This window comes from Oncorhynchus kisutch, linkage group LG7, assembly GCF_002021735.2.
Source record: "Oncorhynchus kisutch isolate 150728-3 linkage group LG7, Okis_V2, whole genome shotgun sequence".
NCBI classification, from domain to species: Eukaryota; Metazoa; Chordata; class Actinopteri; order Salmoniformes; family Salmonidae; genus Oncorhynchus; species Oncorhynchus kisutch.
This window is the reverse complement of record NC_034180.2, coordinates 18,181,927-18,206,492: the sequence shown is the minus strand read 5'-3', so window position 1 is coordinate 18,206,492 and position 24,566 is coordinate 18,181,927. Positions and strand designations below refer to the sequence as shown.

The 24,566-nt window shown below is 41.6% G+C and overlaps 1 protein-coding gene across 1 annotated transcript in view; it reads right to left on the bottom strand.

The window, feature by feature from the left end:
• LOC109894801 (otoferlin-like) overlaps positions 1-19,597 on the bottom strand; it is a 31,620-nt gene extending 12,023 nt beyond the window's left edge. The window contains exons 1-28 of the mRNA XM_020488481.2: positions 19,549-19,597; positions 18,583-18,706; positions 18,294-18,348; positions 18,063-18,194; positions 17,790-17,852; positions 15,305-15,389; positions 15,006-15,165; positions 14,001-14,187; positions 9,465-9,651; positions 8,946-9,169; positions 7,594-7,702; positions 7,030-7,216; positions 6,704-6,824; positions 6,345-6,445; positions 6,048-6,138; positions 5,493-5,609; positions 5,145-5,297; positions 4,742-4,931; positions 4,256-4,380; positions 3,909-4,043; positions 2,529-2,690; positions 1,969-2,088; positions 1,623-1,784; positions 1,211-1,373; positions 1,011-1,081; positions 870-902; positions 627-755; positions 432-507 (exon numbers count right to left, since the gene is read on the bottom strand). Coding sequence (XP_020344070.1) covers positions 432-507; positions 627-755; positions 870-902; positions 1,011-1,081; positions 1,211-1,373; positions 1,623-1,784; positions 1,969-2,088; positions 2,529-2,690; positions 3,909-4,043; positions 4,256-4,380; positions 4,742-4,931; positions 5,145-5,297; positions 5,493-5,609; positions 6,048-6,138; positions 6,345-6,445; positions 6,704-6,824; positions 7,030-7,216; positions 7,594-7,702; positions 8,946-9,169; positions 9,465-9,651; positions 14,001-14,187; positions 15,006-15,165; positions 15,305-15,389; positions 17,790-17,852; positions 18,063-18,194; positions 18,294-18,348; positions 18,583-18,706; positions 19,549-19,597 — 3,511 coding nt within the window. The remainder of the gene's footprint in view (positions 1-431; positions 508-626; positions 756-869; positions 903-1,010; positions 1,082-1,210; positions 1,374-1,622; positions 1,785-1,968; positions 2,089-2,528; positions 2,691-3,908; positions 4,044-4,255; positions 4,381-4,741; positions 4,932-5,144; positions 5,298-5,492; positions 5,610-6,047; positions 6,139-6,344; positions 6,446-6,703; positions 6,825-7,029; positions 7,217-7,593; positions 7,703-8,945; positions 9,170-9,464; positions 9,652-14,000; positions 14,188-15,005; positions 15,166-15,304; positions 15,390-17,789; positions 17,853-18,062; positions 18,195-18,293; positions 18,349-18,582; positions 18,707-19,548) is intronic.
• Positions 19,598-24,566: the final 4,969 nt, after the last annotated feature.

The window sequence follows — 24,566 nt, the reverse complement described above, 5'->3', positions numbered from 1 at the left end:
CTGTATCACTAAACTTCTTTCTCAAGGCCATCAGACTGTTAAACAGCCATCTCCAGCACATCAGAGGCTGCTGCCTACATACATAGATTAGGAATCACTGGCCACTTTAAGGAAATGAAACACTAGCCACTTTAATAATGTCTCCGTATCTGGCACACAATCTCTGCATCATAGTGCATTTGAGATTCCTAAACATTTGTTCAAGTTAGTTTTCTATAAATATTTGATGTATCATGTTATGTAAAAGCTATACATAACACTATATAAGCACTAAATGTGGTTTTATAAGTCATATTATTCTTAGTCAACTTTCATGGCAGGCCTATGGTAATATATAGCAGGAGAGCAGGAGGAGGTCCTTATATGAGTTATGAAGTGATGGAAATCATGGATTCATGTCTGTGTAATGTCTGTCTGTTGTTTTTTGTTACCTCCGCCCTCAGCAGCAATATCCTGGTCCTCTTTCTCCTCAGCATCCGCCATAGCTGCCTCCTGAGCCTTGAGAATCTACAGAGTAGGAAACACAAACCAATAATATCCAATACATATTGACAGGATCACTTTTTAAATTCAATCATGAGTGTTAAAATGGAGCCAAATGGAGCCATTTTCCCGGATGGCCTCACCTCCATCAGAGTTTCGATCGAGGCAAAGTACTTGGACCACCAATCCAACATGCTTTCATCAAACTCCTCCTCCTCCACCTCATCTCCTCCCTTCTTCCTCTTCTTCTTCTTCCCTCCTTTCTCATCCTCCTAAAATGATCAATGCAAGGTTAGATTACAGGTTGCAATATGCCTTTCAAACGACTGTACTAACATTACTCTTAACATTGAGAAACAGAGACATTCCCAGATCAACGTCATAACACCTACCTCGATTTTAACCACAGCATCAGACCCCTGGGGAACAAACACACAACATATATCAATCATATTACAACTCAGTTAGGATGTTTTATTTACATTTATTACTAAAGCTAACATTCATTTAATGGTGTGAGATCTTACAGAGTCCAGCTTGACCATGGTCTCCATCTTCTTGATGGTGGGCTCTGGCTCATAGTTGACAATGATTTCCTCTGTGAGAGGACAAAGACTGCATTAGTATGTACAAATGAAAGTGTAAGGGCACAGTGAGGTATGGGTTGATTTGTGCGTGTGTGGGTGCATGTGCGTGTGTGTGCGTGCATGTATGTGTGTGTGTGTACCTTGAGTGTTCAAGTTGTTGGCGTGCTTGTCTGCTGCCCGGTAAATGAACTTGCGTAGGGTGGTGACAGCATGGTTCCCCACCAGGGTGTAACGACCGAAAGCTCTGCAGTCCACCACCCTGATGTTCAGGGGAGGGTGGAGCAGCTCGTTCTCAGGCAGATCCTGGAGAACACAAGTTCACAGTAAATAAATGGGCTAAATTTAGCACCTTTACGGTGTCATTTCCTGTTTGTAAAATGGTTGTCCGGTTAAGAAGACGTCATATAACCAGATTACAACCAATTGTTACAATAAGGTAGAGATTTCGTTTTCATCACGCCCGTCACGGTGTCATGGGAAAGTCGTTATATCTGGGTTGTTATAAGGTGAGATAACCAGGTGACCGATGGAATGACTTTAAAGAGAACTTACCACCTCAAACATCTTAACCAGGGTGCCGAAGTTGGGATTTTTCTTGTAGTTCTGGATGAGGGAAGACTGGACTCCTTTACCGGCACATTCTATGTCCACACGAGGCCTGTCCACCGCGACTAGGTTGACCCTCTTCAGGTCCCTCAGGCCCCAGAACAGCACCTACATTTCAGTAACACTTTATTTAACGGGTGCCTACATAAGGACTTCATAACACATTTATAACCCACACATACTACATTCATAAGCAGTACATAAGGATTTCACACGTTACATCAACATTTACAGTGCAATATCGACAGCCACACTTCCTGTATTTCAAGGCCAAGAGGAGTTGAATTCCCACCTCGATCCTGTACTTGCTGAGGACTGGTCTGATGCCCAGAGGGACAGGTAGGATGGGACCACGGTCCATGTCTGTGGGACCGTCGATGGGCGGCAGGTCAGCTTTACCATGAGGACCAATCTGAAGCATGAACAGATATAATATAATAATAATAAAATATATGCCATTTAGAAGTGCCTTTTATCCAAAGCAACTTACAGACATGCGTGCATACATTTTAAGTCTGGGTGGCCCCGGGAATTGAACCCACAATCCTGGCATTGCAAGTGCCATACTCTACCAACTGAGCCATAAAGGAGACTGCAAACATCAACATTACTGGTTAATTTGGGTCTAATCAAAGCATTTATAATTACATGTCTGGCAGACATTTCGTTTTGTTTGACTGTGATTAAAGGCCCAGGGGATTGTGCTGTGCCAAATGCACAAGATTGTCCTGTGTTTTATATATATTTCCACACTATGAAGGCAACTTGAAAGTCAACGTTCAACTTCTACCAACCAATTTCCCTCTACTCTCCGACAAATAGTGTGGAAAGTTGATCTATTGCCAGGCTCACTTGCAGCAGTTCGAAGGCCGCCAGCATTTCTCCAGCGGCGCAGTTCCCCCTATAGATCTGGTAGTACTCTAGTTGGGGAGGGAAACGTGGAGGTCCGTAGTGTTCATCCGCCATCTTGGTTATAGGCTTGGCGAAGGTCCTGCCCATGAACTCTGCTTTGCCCTGGAGTCACATCATAACAGGGAGACATGGGATACAATCCAAATATAACCCTAACCCTTCTGTGGTAAATCAAGGTCCACACTACATCCACAAATATTAAGGTTTCAATATTTGAAAGAATGGTCTCTTTGGTATACTGTACAATCTAGGAAATTGGCCGGTGTTTACATTACAAGCATTTTAAGAGTAAAATGTGACATTTAAAAAACAATACCATAAGAAATACAATAAAGGGTTTTCATGGCACGTCATTCATCAATATGTCAAGTATGGCATCAGTTTTACCTAACACAGAAGCATGGCTTGACAATGCACATGCTTCAAAGCTCAAGAAAACACAACAGAACAATGAAGAACAACTAGCCTGGTTCCAGATCTGTTTGTAAATGCTTCGACAACTCGACCATAGGAGTTATCTATACGCACAAACAGATCTGGGACCAGGCTAGAAAACAATGGCAAGACACCCAAACATAACCACTGTACCACATAAGCAACAAGCTTTCATTGAAGGAATGCAAGAGGGATAAGGCTGATGTCCAGTGAATTTGTCGTTTCAGCTAAATCTTATACCTCTTGCATGCCTTGGGCCAAGGCTCTCCAACCCTGTTCCTGGAGAGCTACCGTCCTGTAGGTTTTTGCTCCAACCTTAATCTAGCACACCTGATTGTAATAATTAGCTGGTTGATGAACTGAATCCACGTGGCTGAATCAGGCTGGTTACAACTGGGACTGGAGAAAAACAACTTCAGGAGGGTAGCTCTCCAGGAACAGGGTTGGAGAGCCCTGCCTTGGAGCATAACGCTACTTCAAGCTGTCAATCAGAATTCAGTTCACACTCTACTTATCCCGAGTAAAGGTCATCCAAAAACAATGGTGTTTATGTTCAGGAATGAATTATATGATCATCAGTTGAGTCAACATATACATTCTTTCAAAAATAATTCGTAACAATTCTGTCCAATCTGATACATATATAATGGGCTACGTTCTTTTACAATGACGCTAACAAAGTACATGCTACAGTATCTTTCAAACGCAGAGCCTAATACATTTTTGTATGACATTTATGTTACTTAGACGACTTGAGCAGCAAGGAAAGAGTGGTCTGGAAATCTAAACGACTGTATGCGTTGTCAGATGATCAATTGAAATTCAGATAGAATCTGTTATGATAGATCTGTTCTGACATGAGTTCTAACCAGGCATCATGCTCACCACCGTGTCCTGGTCATAGATTTCTATGACGATGATAGGTGGGTCGTCCCTCAGTTCTCCGACTTCTCCGAACAGTTCTACGTTGTCATACACCATCAGCTGGTCCCAGGTGGGGCACAGTGTCTCATTCAGCACCTGGGCAGAGAGTGACATTCATTCATTGATTCATTAAATTCACTCACCATCTTGTTACTCTCATTCACCATTCTGCACCGTGTAATTCTTATAAGGACTCTTTAATTACTGGACCAAACTTCACCACGGTTCAAAGACGATAGTTATATTTGTGGATTCACTGTATTTTGTAATGAACGAACGAACAAACAATCAAATCTAGGTTGTCCTACCTCTGTGACCTGGCTGTGTGTGGAGAAGAAGACCCTGGCGAAGGGGTCTGAGAGGCCGCTGCTGTCTGCTGCAAACAGGCTGCGAGCCTGGTACATATGGACCCTCAACTGGAAGATCTGCTTCACTGTGGAGGTGGAAGATTCACAAGCATTTATCAATGAGATACTCTAGTTTCCCTTATTCATAGTGACACAATATGTGCACAAAATTTGAATTTTAAGAAAATGCATTTAGATTCAGAGTCAAAGTTCCCTGACGGTCTGAGGGCAGCCTGGTGGTCCCTAAGACCTAAAACCACTAGGGGTAAGACCAAGGGATTTGTCTACTCAAATCATTCTATTTCTATGGAGATGTGTACACATGCACGGGACGTTATCATCTCCCTTACTCATGTAGACCACAGATAATGTTAGCACTTTATCCATTGATCCCTTATGCGTGGTGATATTATACGCGGCTCATCAGACACCATCGGTCTCCCTTACTCGTGTATGTGAGGCTGATGGGGGGAGCAGACTGCGAGCCAGGTCCTTTCAGCATCTTGTTCTCCTCGAAGCCGTTGGGCAGTCCAGACAGGAAGTCCTTCCTCTGACGGTTCAGACCCAGCCACAGGTAGATCTCTGTCTTAGCCTGCACTGTCCAGCCAGCTGCCCCAAAGCCCTTCTTACCAGGTAGCTGGGGTGATAAGGCAAATACACGAATGGAAAATCAGATGGACACACCAGTAGTGATTCAGATGGACACACCAGTAGTGATTCAGATCTAGTGAAAAGGGGGACGGCTGTAAATAATACAATCTTTTGGAGTTCAAGCCAAATAAATAAGCACACATTGGAAGAGGAAGCATGCATAGGTTTGGTTATGGATGTAGAGTAACTATGCACAGACCTTGAAGAAGATGGTTTTGACTTTGCCACAGTCCTTCCCGGTCTCCTCGTCCACCCCGGAGTACAGGATGTCTTTGGAGGGGACACGGGCGTAGGCAATGCGCTTGTTGTTACTCATCATCCAGATGTAGACGTCCGGGATGCTGTGCTGCGGCTGCCATTACACATAGAGGAATCAAACAACCAATCAATCAAAGAAATATTTCTTGGGAAAGCGTGTAGCTCAAACATATATACGTATACGATAGAAGAAAACAAAGATGAACAAAGACTTCTGGAATGGTATCAATAGTTTTAGACGCATCAACAAATGATGTACGTACGGTATATGCACCCCTTGCTGACTTACCTCATCAGCGAGGAACCTGAGCTTCTGGAGGAAGTTCTGAACCAGCTTGATCTTATCTCTCACTGTGTTCTTTTTCACCTGCGTCCTGATGGTCTTAGCCTGCTGACCTATGCTCTCCTACAAGCACACACAATGAGACGATCATCCTTTTTAGTAAACAAACACAATATGAATCAATACGATAGAATAGTAGATACAATGGTAATGGTGGCCCCATGTGGCTCAGTTGGTAGAGCGTGGCACTTGCAAAGCCAGGGTTGTGGGTTTGATTCCCACGGGGGACCAGTAAGAACAAATATGAAAACATACATATGTATGTACTCGCTACTGTAAGTCACTCTGGATAAGAGCGTCAGTAAAATGTAGTAGGAGGGCCATACAAACAAGTCTTACAATGCATTATAACCACATCATAATGTATTATACCTGTAGGCTTTGAGTAAAGTGTTACCCACAAAGATAATATACAGTATATAATTCTATATGTAATTCGGTGGTGTTACCAACATAATAAATACAAATATCACAATAATCTTTGGCTCATGTGTGCCGTACCAGTTCCCTCATGCAGGACTTGAGTCTCTCCTTGTCCAGCTTGGTCCTCCCAGTCTGATTCTGGTCTTTGTTAGCCAGAGTCAGAAATTGACTGAAGAAATAATGAAATGTTAGCAAATACTGCATCCTAAATGGCACCCTATTCCCTAAATAGTGCACCAATTTTGACCAGAGACCTATGGACTCTGGTCAAAAGTAGTGCACTACATAGGGAATAGGGTGCCATAAATGTGTAAGTATGTAGAGAGCAAATATGGCTTGGCTAGGCTCAGTAGTGTGGAAAGGGTAAGTAGACACCTGCATCCGTTGCCGAGATCCTCCAGGACCCCTCTCAGTCTGCGTTCCGGATAGGCCTTCTCTGTCTTAATGACCTCCTGAACATCGTTCAGACCCTCCTCCTGTTGACACAGTGTTATAGACATGTTAGAACATTAGGATGCTTCAATAATGTTGTTGAAAGTGAAAATAACAGGGCTGGGAATTGCCAGGGACCTCACGATACAATATTATCACGAGGTTTAGGTGCTGATACGATATGTAACTGTATCGATCCCCCCCCCCCCCCCCCCCCCCCCCCCCATCACTAGAAAATATCATGCTGTAATTATGTTGTTTTTACACATTTTGATGGGTATTAAGGTAGTTGACTGACTCACCAGTTTATCTGCGATATTGTCCATGATGTTGGCATTGTACAGTCTTCTTCTCTGGTCCTGCCACCAGCTCTTGATATAAATACACGGCTTCCTCTCAAAATAAGGCAGGTGGAAATAGTTTCTGAAAGTTTGAGATGCATAAAGAGAGACACTGAAACCTGACCTAGTGAGATCTACGATCTGGTTGCAGTGAACAACAATCCCAGCGGGAAAACTGGCTGAAATGATTCATATAAGAACTAGTCCACAAGCAGAACTAACGTCATTTCAACCAGCTTTCCCCGCTGTCCTGTAATACTCTGCCAATGTGTGTGCTGGGATCTGACCTGTCGGTGATGACCGGTTTCATGGGCGGGGTGGAGGACACAGAGACCAGGTCATTATCATCCCCCTCCTCTTCATCACTGGAGCCTTGGATCAGCTCTGACTCCTCTTCATCTCCGTCTCCCCCACTCCTCTTCCCGGTACCTGACTTGGGTTTGGTTACGCCGTCAATTTCGCTCCCATAGTTACCTAGTTAAAAGACGCATGTTTAAAATATGATTATGAACATGACAACATACAGATCATCAAGGATTGGTTACCCAGACCCAGATTAAGCCTAGTCCTTGATTTAACAAAATTATTAATGGAGAATCGTCATTGAGGGACTGTTTCCCAGACACCGATTAAGCCTAGTCCTAGACTAAAAAACACAGGACTAGGCTTAATCTGTATCCAAGAAACCTGCCCTACATGTGCTACCTGCTGCCTTAGTATTATGGTGTAACGTGAAGTCAGTTTTATTGATATAATAGGGCTGAATTCTAACCTGAGTTCTATGTGGCTTAACTTTGCATAGACCATGCACTGATGTCAAGGGGAGATGAGTGAGTATTGAAGCTACCAACCTATCGTAACCTCGAAGCTGATTGGTTTGTCCCCGATCTTCCTGTCAATCATGGTGGCCTCCAGGAACACCCCGAAGAGGAAGAACTCCTCTACTTTCCCTGTGGCGCTCTAGATGAAGAGACACAAAGATTAACTTGTACATACATTATAACAGGAATAATTCTCCCACCTTCCCAGTGGAATTCTGGATGGATAGGGAGTAGAGACATAAACATTCATTTGGAAAACATTATCAGGAAGAACACCTCCCCTTTCACAGTGGTGTTCTGGATGGATGGAGAGACAAAGATTAAAAGGATACTTTGGGATTTTGGCAATGATGCCCTTCATCTACTTCCCCAGATGAACTCATGGATACCATTTTTATGAGGTAGCAGAAGTTTCGCAAGACAATGCTTACTAGCGTTAGCGCAATGACTGTTAGTCTATGGGTATCTAGTAGCATGCTAGCATTTTCATTCTGTCATTGTGGTAACGCTAGTTAGCATTGGCTCGCGACATTGCCTAGCTTCCTTCATACTGGACACAGAGCGATAAAAATTGTATCCACGAGTACATCTGACTCGGTGCCAAAATCCCGAAGCATCCCTTTAATATGGACACCCTCATATGTGATAATTAAGCAATAAGGCATGAGGGGGTGTAGTAAATGGCCAATTTACCATGTTCCTGATCACAACAAACCCCAGAGATGCCTTATTGCTATTATAAACTGGTTACCAACGTAATTAGAGCAGTAAAAATAAATGTTTTGTCATACCCGTGGTTTACTGTCTGATTTACCACGGCTTTCAGCCAATCAGCATTAACGGGAGATGTATGCCTTGATAATGCTGTGATGTGTACTATATGGTGTCTGATATATGAAAATATAGTGTATAAAAGAGTATGGTGAGTATTTTAATGATGAGTATGAAAACACGGAGCATGCAGAGCTCTAGTTCAGGACTCTGGCAAAGACCAGAGACGCTTACATAGACTCTCTCTCGCTCGACCGGCTCTATTGTGTGACTTACATTGTCTGAACACATAAACATAACTCTATTAATGGAAACAGTCAGTTAATAATGTAGCATCAGCGATCGGCTAAATAAAGATGATCAATAATTTAGTCTGATTGCACTGTGATGACCTGTTTGTTGTGAGCTGTGAGTCCCAATAGGAGGGTTTATCTGCTTGAGCAGTCACCCATGAGAGGGAGGGAGAGAGAGAGACACACACACAGAGAGACCCAAAGAGAGAGAGACACAGAGAGAGAGAGAGAAAGAGGTAGAGACAGTGTGTGTGTGTGTATGTGTGTACGAGCAAGCGTGTGTGAATATTTACATACATGCATGTGTGTGAGACCCACCTCTGAGATGTTAGGCACCCCCTCCACCTGCACCTCGGTGGAGCTCATGATATCCGGGGAGGAGGTGTCCAGGATCTCCACACCCAGGCTGACCAGCAGGCGGGCTCTGAAGGACACCCCCTCCCCCAGACCCTCGTTCAGGTCCTGGTGCTCGTCCATGATGGTGTAGCTACGAGTGGAGCCATACATGTTCACCCAAGCCGGACCCAGGGTGGGAAGGAAGCCTGGCAGAGTATGGGTGTAAAGAGCATGGCAATTTGGCAAGTGCTTTTGGAGCGGTAACACAGCCAACTCCGGACCACACACTGGCAAACCGCAAAACGCCTCTCTTGTCGGTTACAATTTGTCAGACTATTTCATGAGGTAACACTTCCACAATTTGCTCCAACTGAGACTTGGCACCTATTTCACTTTCCTTTACTCCATACAAACACCAAATATAACAAATGAAAGACACAAGAAAGAAACACAACGCACAGTATCTTCTGAATTAAGGGAAACATTTCTACACTGAAGAACCTTTGTCTCCATCATTGGCGATCTTTCTCAGGTCAATGAAGTGTGTTCCGAGGGCCACGTCGTTCACTTTGTCCGAGTCTCGGATCTGGACCTTCATGCGTTTGCAGAGCGGTGGAAACATCTCAGTGAAGACGATCTGCTCGTTCCAGATTGGCTCGTAGCTGCTCTTCTGGATAGATGTTTTCCCCTGGGATCACAAAGCAGTACACTTAAACAATACAATAATACAAGTCGTGCCCATTGCATATAACATAACATAGGATATGATGAGAGAAAGTTTGTGAATTTGGGATTTTCTGTATTTCTGCATAAATTTGACCTAAAATGGGATTAGATCTTCATCTAAGTCCTAATAATAGATCAAGTGAACATGATTAAACAAATAACAAAAGCAATTGTACTTTTTCAATTTATTTATTGTGCAAGTTGGTCCAACATTCCATTTCTTTGTCGGAAAAAGTATGTGAAGCTCTAGATCAGGTATTCCCAAACTGGGGTACGGGGGTACGGGCAGTGCCGTCGGGGGCAAGCCAAATAAAAATGTGATTCACATTTAAAAAATCTATATATAATAATGAAAATAGACAAAACATTTTTTCACATTTTCAAACAGTCCATTTATATTTTCCAACCGGGCTATACATTTGGGTGAGTTTTTTTCTCGACTGAGTAGCCTTGCTTCACTGCCAAAAATAAAATTAAACCATCTAGTGTTCAGCAAAATAACAACATTATGTCAAATACAGGTAGCCTAGTCAAATAATTCACATCCAATCACATTAACCGTTACTCTCTCACGGGAATCCTTCACTCTTGTGCAAATATTTACATACGAAACATGACAATTTAAAAAATAAGCCACAGGAGTTTTTGAAGCGAGAATAAACGCCTTTTGAGTAGTAAGACATGTTTAAAAGCAACAGATACCATTAATAAGAAGGGGCTAGAAGCATCTTATATGGCAAGCCCCATACTATTGTGGAGGACTTAATTATTCCTGCTACCGCGTATATGGCTGGGACAATGCTGGGGGAAAGGCCGAAAAAACTATACAGACAATGCCTTCATCAAACAACACTGTTTCATGACGCATCAGTGACATGGCAGGAGATGTTTTGAAACAATCACAGCTTCGCATACAAGCCAGTGAATTATATGCGTTACAGCTGAATAAGTCAACAGACAGGGCAGGCCTGGCACAGCTCCTGGTATATGTCCGTTACGTTTATGGGGAGTCAATTAATAAGGAAACATCCTCTTCTGCAAACCACTGGAAACCAGGACGACATGAGAGGATATTTTAAGTACTCGACAGCTTTGTGACATCAAATGGACTTTGGTGGTCAAGGTGTGTTAGTATCTGTACTGATGGCGCAAAAGCCAACGCAGGGAGACATAGTGGAGTGGTAACGTGCATGCAAGCAGTTGCTCACAACGCCACTTGGGTACACTGCAGCATCCACAGAGAGGCTCTTGCTGCCAAGGAAATGCCTGACAGCTTGAAAGACGTTTTGGACACTACAGTGAAAATGGTTAACATTGTTAAAGCAAGGCCCCTGAACTCTCGTGTATTTTCTGCATTATGCAATGATATGGGCAGCGACCATGTAACGCTTTTACAACATACAGAAGTGCGAGGGTTATCAAGGGGCAGAGTACTGACACGTTGTTTTAAATTGAGAGACAAGATTAAAGTTTTCATTACTGACCATCATTTTCACTTGTCTGACCGCTTGCATGAGGACGAGTTTCTCACACAACTGGCCTATCTGGGGGATGTTTTTTCTCCACTGAATGATCTGAATCTAGGATGACAGGGACTCTCCGCAACTATATTCAATGTGGGGGACAAAATTGAGGCAATGATAAAGAAGTTGGAGCTCTTCTCTGCCTGCATTAACAAGGACAACACACAGGTCTTTCCATCGTTGTATGATTTTTTTGTGTGCAAATGAACTCAAGCTTACGGACAATGTCAAATGTGATATAGAGAAGCACCTGAGTGAGTTGGGTGAGCAATTATGCAGGTAATTTCCGAAACGGACGACACAAACAACTGGATTCATTATCTCTTTCATTCCTTGCATCCAGTCCACTTACCGATGTCTGAACAAGAGAGCCTATTCAAAATTGCAACAAGCGGTTCTGTGAGAATGTAATTTAATCAGAAGCCACTGCCAGAGTTCTGGATAGGGTTCTCAGAGTTTCTTGCCTTAGCAAATCGCACTGTTAAGACACAAATGCCCTTTGCAACCACATACCTATATGAGAGTGGATTCTCCACCCTCACTAGCATGAAAACTAAATACAGGCGTGTGTGGAAAATTATTTAAGACTGATACTCTCTCCAATACAACCCAACATTGCAGAGTTATGTGCATCCTTTCAAGCACACCCTTCTCATTAACCTGTGGTGAGTTATTCACAATTTTTGATGAACAATTAATGTTGTATATGTAAGATGGTTAAATAAAGAGCAAAATGATTATTATTATTTTATTATTTGTGCCCTGGTCCTATAAGAGCTCTTTGTCACTTCCCACGAGCCAGGTTGTGACAAAAACTCACACTCATTCTTATGTTTAATTAATGTATCGTATAGTGTGTGTGTGGCAATCTTACGACATTTGCGAGTGCGCTGACCCTGGTGCTAGAGGGGGTACGCAGCTGGAGGTTGAATGGTTTGAAGGGGTACAGGACAAGCTCTAGATTAATCAGCTCAATTAAGTGCAGTAAAGCAGTCAAACATTTAGTATTTGGTCCCATTTTCCTTGCTACAGTGAATACATCAAGCTTGTTTTGGAAGACCTTTTGCCCAAGAGTAACTGAATGGTGAATGCTGACTGGAGTCATTTTCTTTATAAGTGAGTAGATGAGATGTTTCTGAAGACTTCTATATTAATCCTGATAATGCCATTTAAGAAGAAACATGAATAATGATGAATGAGAAAGTTACAGAGGCTACAACAAAACATGTAACATCTCCCATTACCAAAAACAGGAGAGATTAGCATTTGGGGGGGGGTGTTATGATCTTTTTGCCTCTGTAACCATCGCACTCATCATTATTAATGATCTATTCATGATTATCCATAATCATGGTAGCACCCACATGAATGTAGAAATGTTCAGATACACATTATATTCTTAATAACAATACAAGTGACTCCAAAATGGTAGACATTATTCACCATTCAGTTCTTGTAGGCAAAACATAACCCGAATAAACTGCAAATGCATCCAATGAGCTTCTAGAGTCACAAGGTTGATGTAGTCATTGTGTGCAAGGAATATGGGACCAAATACGACACTTTTGACTACTTTAAATCACTTAGTTGAGCTGATTAATCTAGAGGTTCGCATACTTTTTCCAACAAAGAAGTTGAATGTTGGACCAATTTGCTCAATGAAAAAACGTAAAAGTGTTATTTGTTTAATCATGTTCACTTGATCTATTATTAGATGAAGATCTATCATATTTTAGCGTCCCACCTGGCCAACATCCAGTGAAATTGCAGAGCGCTAAATTCAAAAACAGAAATACTCATTATAAAAATGCATAAAACATACAAGTGTTACACATCGGTTTAAAGATTAACTTCTTGTTAATCCAACCACGGTGTCAGATTTCAAAAAGGCTTTATGGCGAAAGCATACCATGCGATTATCTGAGAACAATGCCCAGCAGACAAATCATTACAAACAGTTACCAGCCAAGTAGAGGAAGTCAGAAATAGAGATAAAATGAATCACTTACCTTTGATGATCTTCATATGGTTGCACTTAGAAGACTCCCATTTACTCAATAAATGTACGTTTTGTTCGATAAAGTTCAATAAACCTCAGTTTTGTTCGCGTGTTTTGTTCAGTAATACACAGGCTCAAAGCAGTCACAACAGGCAGACGAAAAATCCAAATAGTATCCATAAAGTTCGTAGAACCATTTCAAACGATGTTTATAATTAATCCTCAGGTTGTTTTTAGTCATAATAATCAATAATATTTCAACCGGACAATAACGTTGTCAATATAAAAGGTAAACAAGAAAGGCACGCTCTCTGTCCACTCATTCAGAGGGGTCTTACTCCCTCATTTTTCAGAATACAAGCCTGAAACCATTTCTAAAGACTGTTGATGTCTAGTGGAAGCCATAGGAAGTGCAATTTGAGTCCTAAGTCAATTGATACTGTAACGGCATTCGATAGAATACTGCAAACATAAAAAAATCCCACTTCCTGGATGGATTTTTCTCAGGTTTTTGCCTGCCAAATCTGTTCTGTTATACTCACAGACATTATTTTAACAGTTTTGGAAAGGTTAGAGTGTTTCCTATCCAAATCTAGTATATGCATATCCTAGCTTCTGGGCCTGAGTAGCAGGCAGTTTACTTTGGGCACGCTTTTCATCTGGAAGTGAAAATAGTGCCCCCTACCCTAGTGTTAACATAGCATAGAATAACATCATGTAACATAGCTTAACATAACATAACTTAACATAACATAACACAGCAAGCAACAGAACAGTGCTATTACTTACCCTCTGGCCAGCGAAGAGTATTTGTACATAAGGGTCCACAAGGTCCTTGTTCTCCCCAATGAAAGCCTTCTTGACATTAGCCATAATGCTGGTGTTCATCTTGGGAAGGCCCTCAGCTCTGTAGATCTTCACATAGTATCGAGCCCACTGACGCTCTGCGGGAACCCCCTCAGGTAACAGGAGGTTACTGAAACCACAGAATTAAAGACAAACACTTGTTACACATTGCATTGTATCTCTATGACTAAAACAGCAATAGAAAGTAATCAAGAATTGTGAGATGGGAGAGCTTTCACAGGAACTCTAGAGCTTGGCCTATTGCTGCTTTTATTGCTACAGCATTACGACTACAGTTTTACTACTACAGTATTATTACTACATTATTACTACTACAGTTTTACTACTACAGTATTACTTATACGTTATTACTACTACAGCATTGCTACCGCAGTATTATTACTGCAGTATCACCGATAAATTATTACTACTATGGTATTATTACTACATTATTGCCACTACAGTATTATTACTACATTATTACTACCACAGTATTGTTGCTACAGTATTACTAATGCCGTATTATTACTACAGTATTATTACGGCAGTAGTATTACCACATTATTACTACAGTATTACTACTGAAGTATTATTACTACAGTATCACTGGTAAATTATTACTACTACAGTATTACCACTACAGTATTATTACCGCATTATTACTGATAAATTATTACTACATTATTACTACCACAGTATTACTACTGCTGTATTATTACTACAGTATTACTGATAAATTATTGCTACTACAGTATTATTATTACAGTATTACTGATAAATTATTACTACTCCAGTTTTATTACTGATAAGTTATTACTACTACAGTATTATTACTACATTATTACTACACTATTATTTCTGCACTATTATTACTAAATTACTACTACAGTATTACTACTACATTATTACTACTACACTAATATCCCCAATAATATGTTGGTTGTTTACCCTTCTATGTCATCTTCATCGGTTTCGGTGGCCTTGTGTGGAGTCTTGATGTTGTCTCCTTTCCCCACGACGGCGATGTCACATTTAATGTAACCTTTGCACCCGGCAGTGATGTCATCAGGGTCAGAAAGAAGGGCCCATTTGTGGAAAAACTGGTGTTCTATTAAACAAAAATAATACAAATAAGCGACATTCATATGTGAGGTATACTGATCAGTACCAGAGTCATAGTGTAGTATAGACAGAGTATAGACATAGGGCACTAGTAGCTACTATGTTTCCAACTATTTCTCCCTGACCTGGATGCGAGTAGACGGTGCCTACATCCAGTTTGAAAGAGCCAACCAGAGTCCCACTACGCAGGAGGTTCTTGGAGTGGATTACCTGAGGGATGGATGAGCAAAGTGAAGATTGCAATGTGCATCATTAATATGTGACCTGAGTTGAATATTATGAATGACTGTATAAATGATGGACACAGTGATCAAATCAAATCAAATTGTATTTGTCAAATGCGCCGAATACAACAGGTGTAGCAGACCTTACAGTGAAATGCTTACTTACAAGCCCTTCACCAACAATGCTTTAAGAAGTTAATAAGAAAAACGTGTTATGTAAAAAAAAGATAGAAAATAAAAGTAACAAATAATTAAACAGCAGCAGTAAAATAACAATAGCAAGGCTATATACAGGGGGTACCAGTACAGAGTGAATGTGCGGTGGCACTGGTTAGTCGAGGTAATTGAAGAAATATCTACATGTAGGTAGAGTTAAAGTGACCATGCATAGATAATAAACAGAGAGTAGCAGCAGCGTAAAAGAGGGGTCTGGGGTCTTATGGCTTGGGGATAGAGGCGGTTAAGAAGCCTCTTGGACCTAGAGAGAGAACAGTCTATGACTAGGGTGGCTGGAGTCTTTGACAATTTTTAGGGCCTTCCTCTGACACCGCCTGCTATAGAGGTCCTGGATGGCTGGAGGCTTGGCCCCAGTGATGTACTGGGCCGTACACACTACCCTCCATAGTGCTTTGTCGTCGGAGGCTGAGCAGTAGCCATACCAGGCAGTGATGAAACCAGGATGCTCTCGATGGTGTACCCATGCAAAATCTTTTCAGTCTCCTGAGGGGGAATAGGCTTTGTCATGCCCTCTTCACGACTGTCTTAGTGTGTTTGGACCATGATAGTTTGTTAGTGATGTGGACACCAAGGAACTTAAAGATCTCAACCTGTTCCACTACAGCCCCGTCGATGAGAATTGGGGCGTGCTCAGTCCTCCTTTTCCTATAGTCCACAATCATCTCATTTGTCTTGATCACGTTGAGGGAGAGGTTGTTGTCCTGGCATCACACTGCCAGGTCTCTGACCTCCTCTCTATAGGCTGGCTCATCGTTGTCGGAGATCAGGCCTACCACTATTGTGTCTTCGTCAAACTTGATGATGGTGTTCTAGTCATGCTTGGCCATGCAGTCATGAGTGAACAGGGAGTATAGGACGGGACTGAGCACGCACCCCTGAGGGGCCCCCGTGTTGAGGATCAGCATGTCAGATGTGTTGTTCCCTACCCTTACCACCTGGGGGCAGCCCGTCAGGAAGTCCATGATCTAGTTGCAGAGGGAGGTGTTTAGTCCCAGGGTCCTTAGCTTAGTGATGAGCTTTGAGAGCACTATGGTGTTGAATGCTGAGCTGTAGTCAATGAATAGCATTCTCACATAGGTGTTCCTTTTGTCCAGGTGGGAAAGGGCAGTGTTGAGTGCAATAGAGATTGCATCAACTGTGGATCTGTTGGGGCGGTATGCAAATTGGAGTGGGTCTAGGGTTTCTGGAATAATGATGTTGATGTGAGCCACGACCAGCCTTTCGAAGCACTACATGGCTACAGACGTAAGACCTACGGGTCGGTAGTCACTTAGGTAGGTTACCTTAGTGTTCTTAAGCACAGGGGCTATGGTGGTCTATTTGAAACATGTTGTTATTACAGACTCAGTAAGAGATAGGTTGAAAATGTCAGCGAAGACACTTGCCAGTTGGTCAGTGCATGCTCAGGGTACACGTCCTGGTAATCCATCTGGCCCTGCGGGCTTGTGAATGTTGACCTGTTTAAAGGTCTTACTCACATTGGCTACGTAGAGAGTGATCTCACAGTCATCCAGAACAGCTGATGCTCTCATGCATGCTTCAGTGTTACTTGCTTCGAAGCAAGCATAGAAGTAATTTAGCTTGTCTGGTAGGCTTGTGTCACTGGGCAGCTCGCGACTGCCCAGTGACAAAGTGCTTCCCTTTGTACTCTGTAATATTGGAGTTTGCAAGCCCTGCCACATCCGACGAGAGTCAGAGTCTGTGTATTCAATCTTAGTCCTGTATTGACACTTTTCCTGTTTGATGGTTCGTCGGAGGGCATAGCGGGATTTCTTATAAGCTTCCAGGTTAGAGTCTCACTCCTTGAAAGCGGCAGCTCTACCCTTTAGCTCAGTGCAGATGTTGCCTGTAATCCATGGCTTCTGGTTGGGGTATGTACGTACAGTCACTGTGGGGACGACATCATCGATGCACTTATTGATGAAGCCAGTGACTGATGTGGTGTACTCCTCAATACATCGGAAGAATCCCGGAACGTATTCCAGTGTGTGCTAACAAAACAGCCCTGTAGCTTAGCATCTGCTTCATCTGACCACTTTCTTACTCAATTCAAATCAAATCAAGTCATTGCTCATTGCTCTCCATTCATTTAGATAGGGAGGGTAATTATTTCATAACTGTTTGTTTGTATTGTGGTAAAGCTACTCACCGACAGCTTCAGGATCTTGTCAAACATAACATCAGGTGGGACGTGGAAGTCAAAGACAAAATACTAAAAGAGAAATGTGACGTAAAATAAATGTATCAGTGTCATGAAGTTTTCTTTTAAAATGTGTAACTTTATTGAAATTATACATGAAGCTTTATTGATGACCATACATGTAATTACAACGCTAAAGACCTTGTTATCATCATCATCATTCTCCTCATCAACCTCCTCCTCCTTATCATCAAACTCATCATTCCAGGGCAGATTGGTTACCTCATTGTAGTATGGGCAGTTTGTTGACTCCTTCATCTGAGTGTACTTCTTATCGTCTCCGATCTCCACACAGACCACTGGATCCATGTTCAGCCCTACTAGCTGCCTGGCCTCTATGACGGTAACACTAACCTGGTAAAATAGGGTTATCATGTATAAACACTCTTTATTATAGCAATTTTTTTAGATGCTAATTATTCCTTGATTCATTGAACATATATTTAAATTTACTTGGAAATCCATTGGTCTCCCGGCACTAGGTTCCATCTTAATGTCTGGTTTTGATCTAATGTTATAGACATGTTAGAAACATGTTTCAGTGTGATTAAATCAATGCAGACTTACATTTCAGAATTCTGTAAAATACAAGATACTACATTGTAAACAATGTAATTGAATCATTAGTCTTCAATCCAAAACTCAGAGTTTGCTTCTATGTTATCTAACTCTATAGAATTGTATTTTATTTGTCAAATGAATGGCAAACCACAAGCAACATAGAACTGTGCTCTGTGCTTACCTCTTGTTGGAGACATTAGTGGTGACGGCTGTGACTGAGGCCAGGGAGATGGTGTCGGGGTCAGGACCCCCTCCCCCTCCCATCAAGTCCAGGTTCTCTGTCTCCAAGATGGCTGCCTCATCGCCTGGACAATCACAGTCAAGGAGGCCACACCTGTCAGAACAGCCTGACAGGATGACGATAGCTAAGCTTGACAACCACCCTTTTAGGTTGTTTCTGTCACTCTTTGTATTGTTTTTATTTTTGTTTGAATTTAAGTTTAATGTTACTATTTACAATTTATCATAGGATATGTTAAACATTCTCATCTAAACTTTTCCCTTTTTTTCATTTTTTCAGAGAGTATCAGAGAGTGATTAGGACCAAAGCTTGTATGAATGCATTTGGTGTAGCTCCATTACTATTACAAGAAACAATTGGGGTGGGTGGTGGTGGTGGTGTGTGTGTGTGTGTGTGTGTGTGTGTGTGTGTGTGTGTGTGTGTGTGTGTGTGTGTGTGTGTGTGTCTGTGTGTGTGTGTACATGTGTGTGTGCACATGTGTGTGTACATGTGTGTGTACATGTGTACATGTGTACATGTGTGTGTGTATGTGTGTCTGTGTGTGTGTGCATGTGTGTGTCTGCATGCATGAATGTGTGTGTGTACGTGTGTGTATATGTGTGTGTGTGTGTGTGTGTCTGTGTGTGTGTATATGTGTGTGTGTATGTGTGTGTATATGTGTGTGTGTGTGTCTGTGTGTGTGTGTGTGCATATGTGTGTGTGTGTACGTGTGCCTGTATGTGTGTGTGTGTGTGTGTGTGTATATGTGTGTGTATATGTGTGTTTTTATGTATGTGTGTGTGTATGTGTGTGTGCGTATGTGTGTGTCTGTGTGTGTATATGTGTGTGTGTGTGTATGTGTGTGTCTGTGTCTGTGTGTGTATATATGTGTGTTTGTGTATGTGTGTGTGTTGTAGTATACTGTACCTCTTCCTCCTTTTCCGTGGTCTGACTTATGGCCACGTGATTTCTTCATGATTCAAAAGAGTCCTTTTCTAGCTCTGTGAACTAAATAGAATTCAAGTAATTTTGTGGGAGGTCCTTGATTGTGACATAGACCACGTTTTTTAATTAATAAATCAACACATACTGCACTGTGGATTTGATTGATTTGAGCTTTTAGGATCCCTATATAGTGCAGTACTTTTGACCAGGACCCAAGTGCCATATGTAGGGAATAGGGTGCCATTTCAGGCACACATCAGTCTCCTCTTATGGCACAGTATAACAGTCAGTGGATGCATCACAAATGGCAACCAATTTCCTATATAGTGCACTGCTTTTGACCAGAGCCCTAAACCAGTGTATTTCTTAAGGTGGGTAGCCTAGTTTCCACTCTACCACCACACCCTCTTCTGGCTCTGATCAGGAGTTTAAATAAATTGTCGTCCCCCCCCCCCCCTCACCTCTCACCCAGCTACACACACACATAATGAAAAAGTGAAAACATGTTTTTAGAAAAAATGTCAAATGTATTGGAAATGAAATACATAAATAGCTGATTTACATAAGTATTCACACCCCATGTGTCAATCAATAACATGTTAGAATCACCTTTGGCAGCAATGAAAGCTGTGGGTCTTTCTGGGTAGGTCTCTAAGTTTTGCACACCTGGACTTTTTTGAAACAATTGTATTTTTCAAGCTCAGGCAAGTTCGTTGATGATCATTGCTAGGACAGCCATTTTCAAGTCTTGTCGTAGATTTTCCGATTTAAGTAAAAACTGTAACTAGGCCACTCAGGAACATTCAATGCCGTCTTGGTAAGCAACTCAAGTGTATATTTGGCCTTGTGTTTTAGGCTATTGCTGAAAGGTGAATTTGTCTCCCAGTGTCTGATGTTAGGTAGACTGAACCAGGTTTTCTTCTGGGACTTTACCTGTGCTTAGCTCTATTCAGTTTCTTTTTATACGGCAGGGTAGCCTGGGGCGGCAGGGTAGCCTGATGGTTAGAGTGTTGGACTAGTAACCGGAAAGTTGTAAGTTCAGTTCCCCGAGCTGACAAGGTACAAATCTGTCGTTCTGCCCCTGAACAGGCAGTTAACCCACTGTTCCTAGGCCATCATGAAAATAAGAATTTGTTCTTGCCTAGTTAAATAAAGGTAAAATAAAAAATAAATACAAAAAAGTCCTTGCCAATGACAAGCATACCCATAACATAATGCAGCCAACCATATGCTTTGCCACATTTTTTGCAGATTTACTTTAGTGCCTTATTACAAACAGGATGCATGTTTTGAAATATTTCTGTATATGATTATTTCTTTTCACTCTGTCGTTTAGGTTAGTATTGTGGAGTATCTACAATGTTGTTGATCCATACTCAGTTTTCTCCTATTACAGCCTTTAAACCCTGTAACTGTTTTAACAGGGGTGTAATGTACTTAAGTAAAAATACTTTAGAATAATAATTTCATAAATGGATATTGGATATTCAATGTCTGCTTGTTTTGTGTATAGGCCAATTTAGTTTTGCAAGCCAACTAACTTGTAGTAATCATGGTCAAGTTACTGAACAGGGGGCCCCCATTGATAGATTTTTTTGAGACAGTCTCACTCAGATATCACATTAAAAACGGCAAACATTTATATTCACCCCATGGCTCCTTGTGATATTTCGTGATTATTGCTTAATTTTGCGGGGGGTGGGGGGGATTATGTATGTATTGTTAGGTAATACTGCACTGTTGGAGCTAGAAATACAAGCGTTTCACTGCATCTGCAATAACATCTGCAAATCTGTGTCCGCAAGCAATAAACTTGGATTTAATTCAGCAAAATTAGTAGAATGACATGAAATGTGTTCTAAAGTTGCTAAACTATGTTCTCTACACCCCATATCAAAATGTGCAGAATTAAAGCATACTTGTTTAAAAACGGCTAAACTATGTTCTCTTATGCCCCATGTCAAAATGTGTAGAATTGCAGCATACTTGTTTAAAAGCTGCTAAACTATATTCTCTACGCCCCATGTCAAAATGTGTAGAATTGCAGGAAATGAACGCTAAAAATTGTTCCTCTCCTCTGTCAAGAGGGGGCCTGCAAAAATAAGTGTGGAGGGGGGGGGGGGGGTAAGCTGATGCTTTAAATTAAGCTGTGACTATGTTATACACAACAGCATTGCTATCCATGAATTCTATCGGAAAATGTATATAATGATGTTCATACATACCATACAAGAAAAGGGCACACTCTCCTGTTCTTCAAACCAACTCCCAACGGTTCCTAGTGAAAGAAACAAACCAAACTCTGAGGGCAACAAAATAGTTATCCTATATAGCCATTATAAACATTTACACTGCAGAAACAGAAATGTCACAAAAGTGAAGTTGAGCTAAAAAGAACATGGTTTGTCCAGGGCAGGAGTTGGGCTGGAGTGATGTGATATGTCAATGAATAGTGAATGAATGTTGAACCCGAGACAGACAGGTAACTACAACTAAATAGGTTGGTGAGAGAGAGAGACGTCATCGCAAACGGAGTGTGCCAAGCCAGACAAGCCAACAAGACTTGTTCTACCAAGTTACTGCAGCTTTTTTAGAAGACATTAAAGTTCAGATATGCAAACACGTACAGCACATTCGAGGAATCCAATGTGTCTAGTAATGTAAGAAAAGATGGTAATGCCATGTGTCTGACTCAGACTTCTCAATTCAATTGACATTGGAAAGGGAACTAAAAGTAGCTTTGGGAATTGTGACTAAATGTGGGTTGGCCGAAAAGGTATGAACAGAATTAGGCTATTTCTTTGTAGGCAAAGACATGCATATGTGTGAGGCCATGTGTGTGCGTATGTACGGGACAACAGGAAGCTAATCAATACATTTCAATCGATTTTCGTTCTAACAAACAAAAAGTCAGAGCTTCTGTAGGAAGAAGAAGGATCTTCCTTAAATCATTCATGGGGTGCTGCTCCGGTGGGGAGCCCAGCTCAGTGTACATTTATTGGTAGACATCTTGTGTTACTGCGTTTATCTGGGTTTAAACATTGCTTTTAACTTTCAAGGTTTCTGACTACATGTTTCAAGTGATCTATCACACATTTCTAAGGAGGAATGTGGTGGGAAAACAACCTACATCGAACCACATGATCTAACAAGGACTTGTTATGTAAATGACCGAGCTCTTCTTCCACAATAAATAAAATAGGCATTGAGCAAAAAGCATTGATTACGGTTGTATTACTCAGTTAAAACACAATTTAGCAGCTAGTGTTCAATACAAGTTCCACTGAAAACTAAAGTACGTCTCACCAACTCATCAATAACACATGCACTCTGTAAGCCATGCATCTAACGTCTAACGTTGCCTGTATCCAATGAAACAAGTCTGTCAATTATTTAGGCTTTGGTTCCAGCCAGTGTTGCATGTGTCATCCTCATTATGTGAAGGTATCGCCTACATCAAGAGAAAATACATGGATTCAGGTCTGCATACAAAGAATGCATCTACAATACATGTGTAATGCGAGTCATAACGATTTGGTACTGGTCTCCCTTTCAACTGAAAGCTACAGTACCAAAGATTTGTTGTATAATATTGAGTGTTACTGTATAAACAGTAGTATAACACTGTCTTATGTTGCTCACAATACGTTATTATTAGGTGGGTATCATTAAAATACTTTTACCATAGCCTTTTCTATCCTGTTGCTTTACCTAAGCTTATTGTGTGCAGACCAGACTGTGCGCACATTCCGTCTAGCTCTTTGGAAGGGCAACTAATTCTGCCAAGCTCATCAGAGGATTCTAATGGAGAACAATAACAAACAGGTGGTGTGTGACTGTTTGATACCCACGTTAACATCAACATGCAAGTCCTCATTGAGAGACTGGGCCTTAAATTACATGATTTAGTATCAGGCCTCGGACTGAGAGCCGAGGAGATTTGAAATGTAGTCTCTTATTGCGTCCCAATTGGCACCTTATTCTCTATATAGTGCACTATGGGATGCCATTTGGGACGGGCCCTCTCTCTCCTGCATGGCCAGTAACAGGGTCACCAACCAAGCAGATTACTGACCTACCTGTAACTTATTCTCTAATGTGTGGTTAAGGAGGACACCAGGAGACATTCTGGTCTGCAGGAGTTAACACTGAAGACTCATGATGCCAGCCAGCTCCTCTGTCGTGGGTTTTGTCCTCTTCATGCTCGTCTTTCTTGCACTTCTCTGAAGAATGTGAATGAAATGATTTCCATCACTGTGTGAATAAACGTTATCCACCACAGAGTCTATATGAACACAGACATAGACAGGGATGATTTAATGGTTTAAATACATAGGTCTGTACTTTGGTCAGTGGTTAATTTAATGAAATAGAAATATAGATATAGTTATACGGCATGTCAAAGCTTTCATTTCAAATACCGTAATTGGCTCAAAATGACATTGTAATTTTCATATTGAACGTCTTCACTATGTGTATTACTGTGTTAGAGCAGGGACGAGTAGTACTTACGGTTACGTTACATCAATGAATATGCATGAGGTTGCAACTGAACCCTCACAAACGACACCTTTCGCAATGCCGTCTAGGGTGACTACAGAATGACTTGATACCAACCATGCAATCTTATCCATGTTAGCCCACGCTGTCCAAAGCCCTTTCATGACTGTGAGACAGACGGGTGATGGCTGGCGATATGTTTGTGCTCCAGTGGCTTTGTAGGTATGCCATCTGATGACTGGGGTGTAATGTGTCATCCTGTCGTCCTGACAGTCTCCTGGGGATTTTAACCTGGCGTATTAAAGGCAGAGAGAGAGAGGCAGAAGCATTGTCAATAGGAGTGCATGTTTTCTACCTGGCTTGGAGAGGGATAGAGAGAGACAACGTCTATTGTCATAGGACTTCATGTTTTCATGTTAATAGCTGGTGTTAGTAAGGGTGACATGACTTTACTCATTATCATATTCACAGTGTGATGACTGGTGAGACTCTTTGGAAGC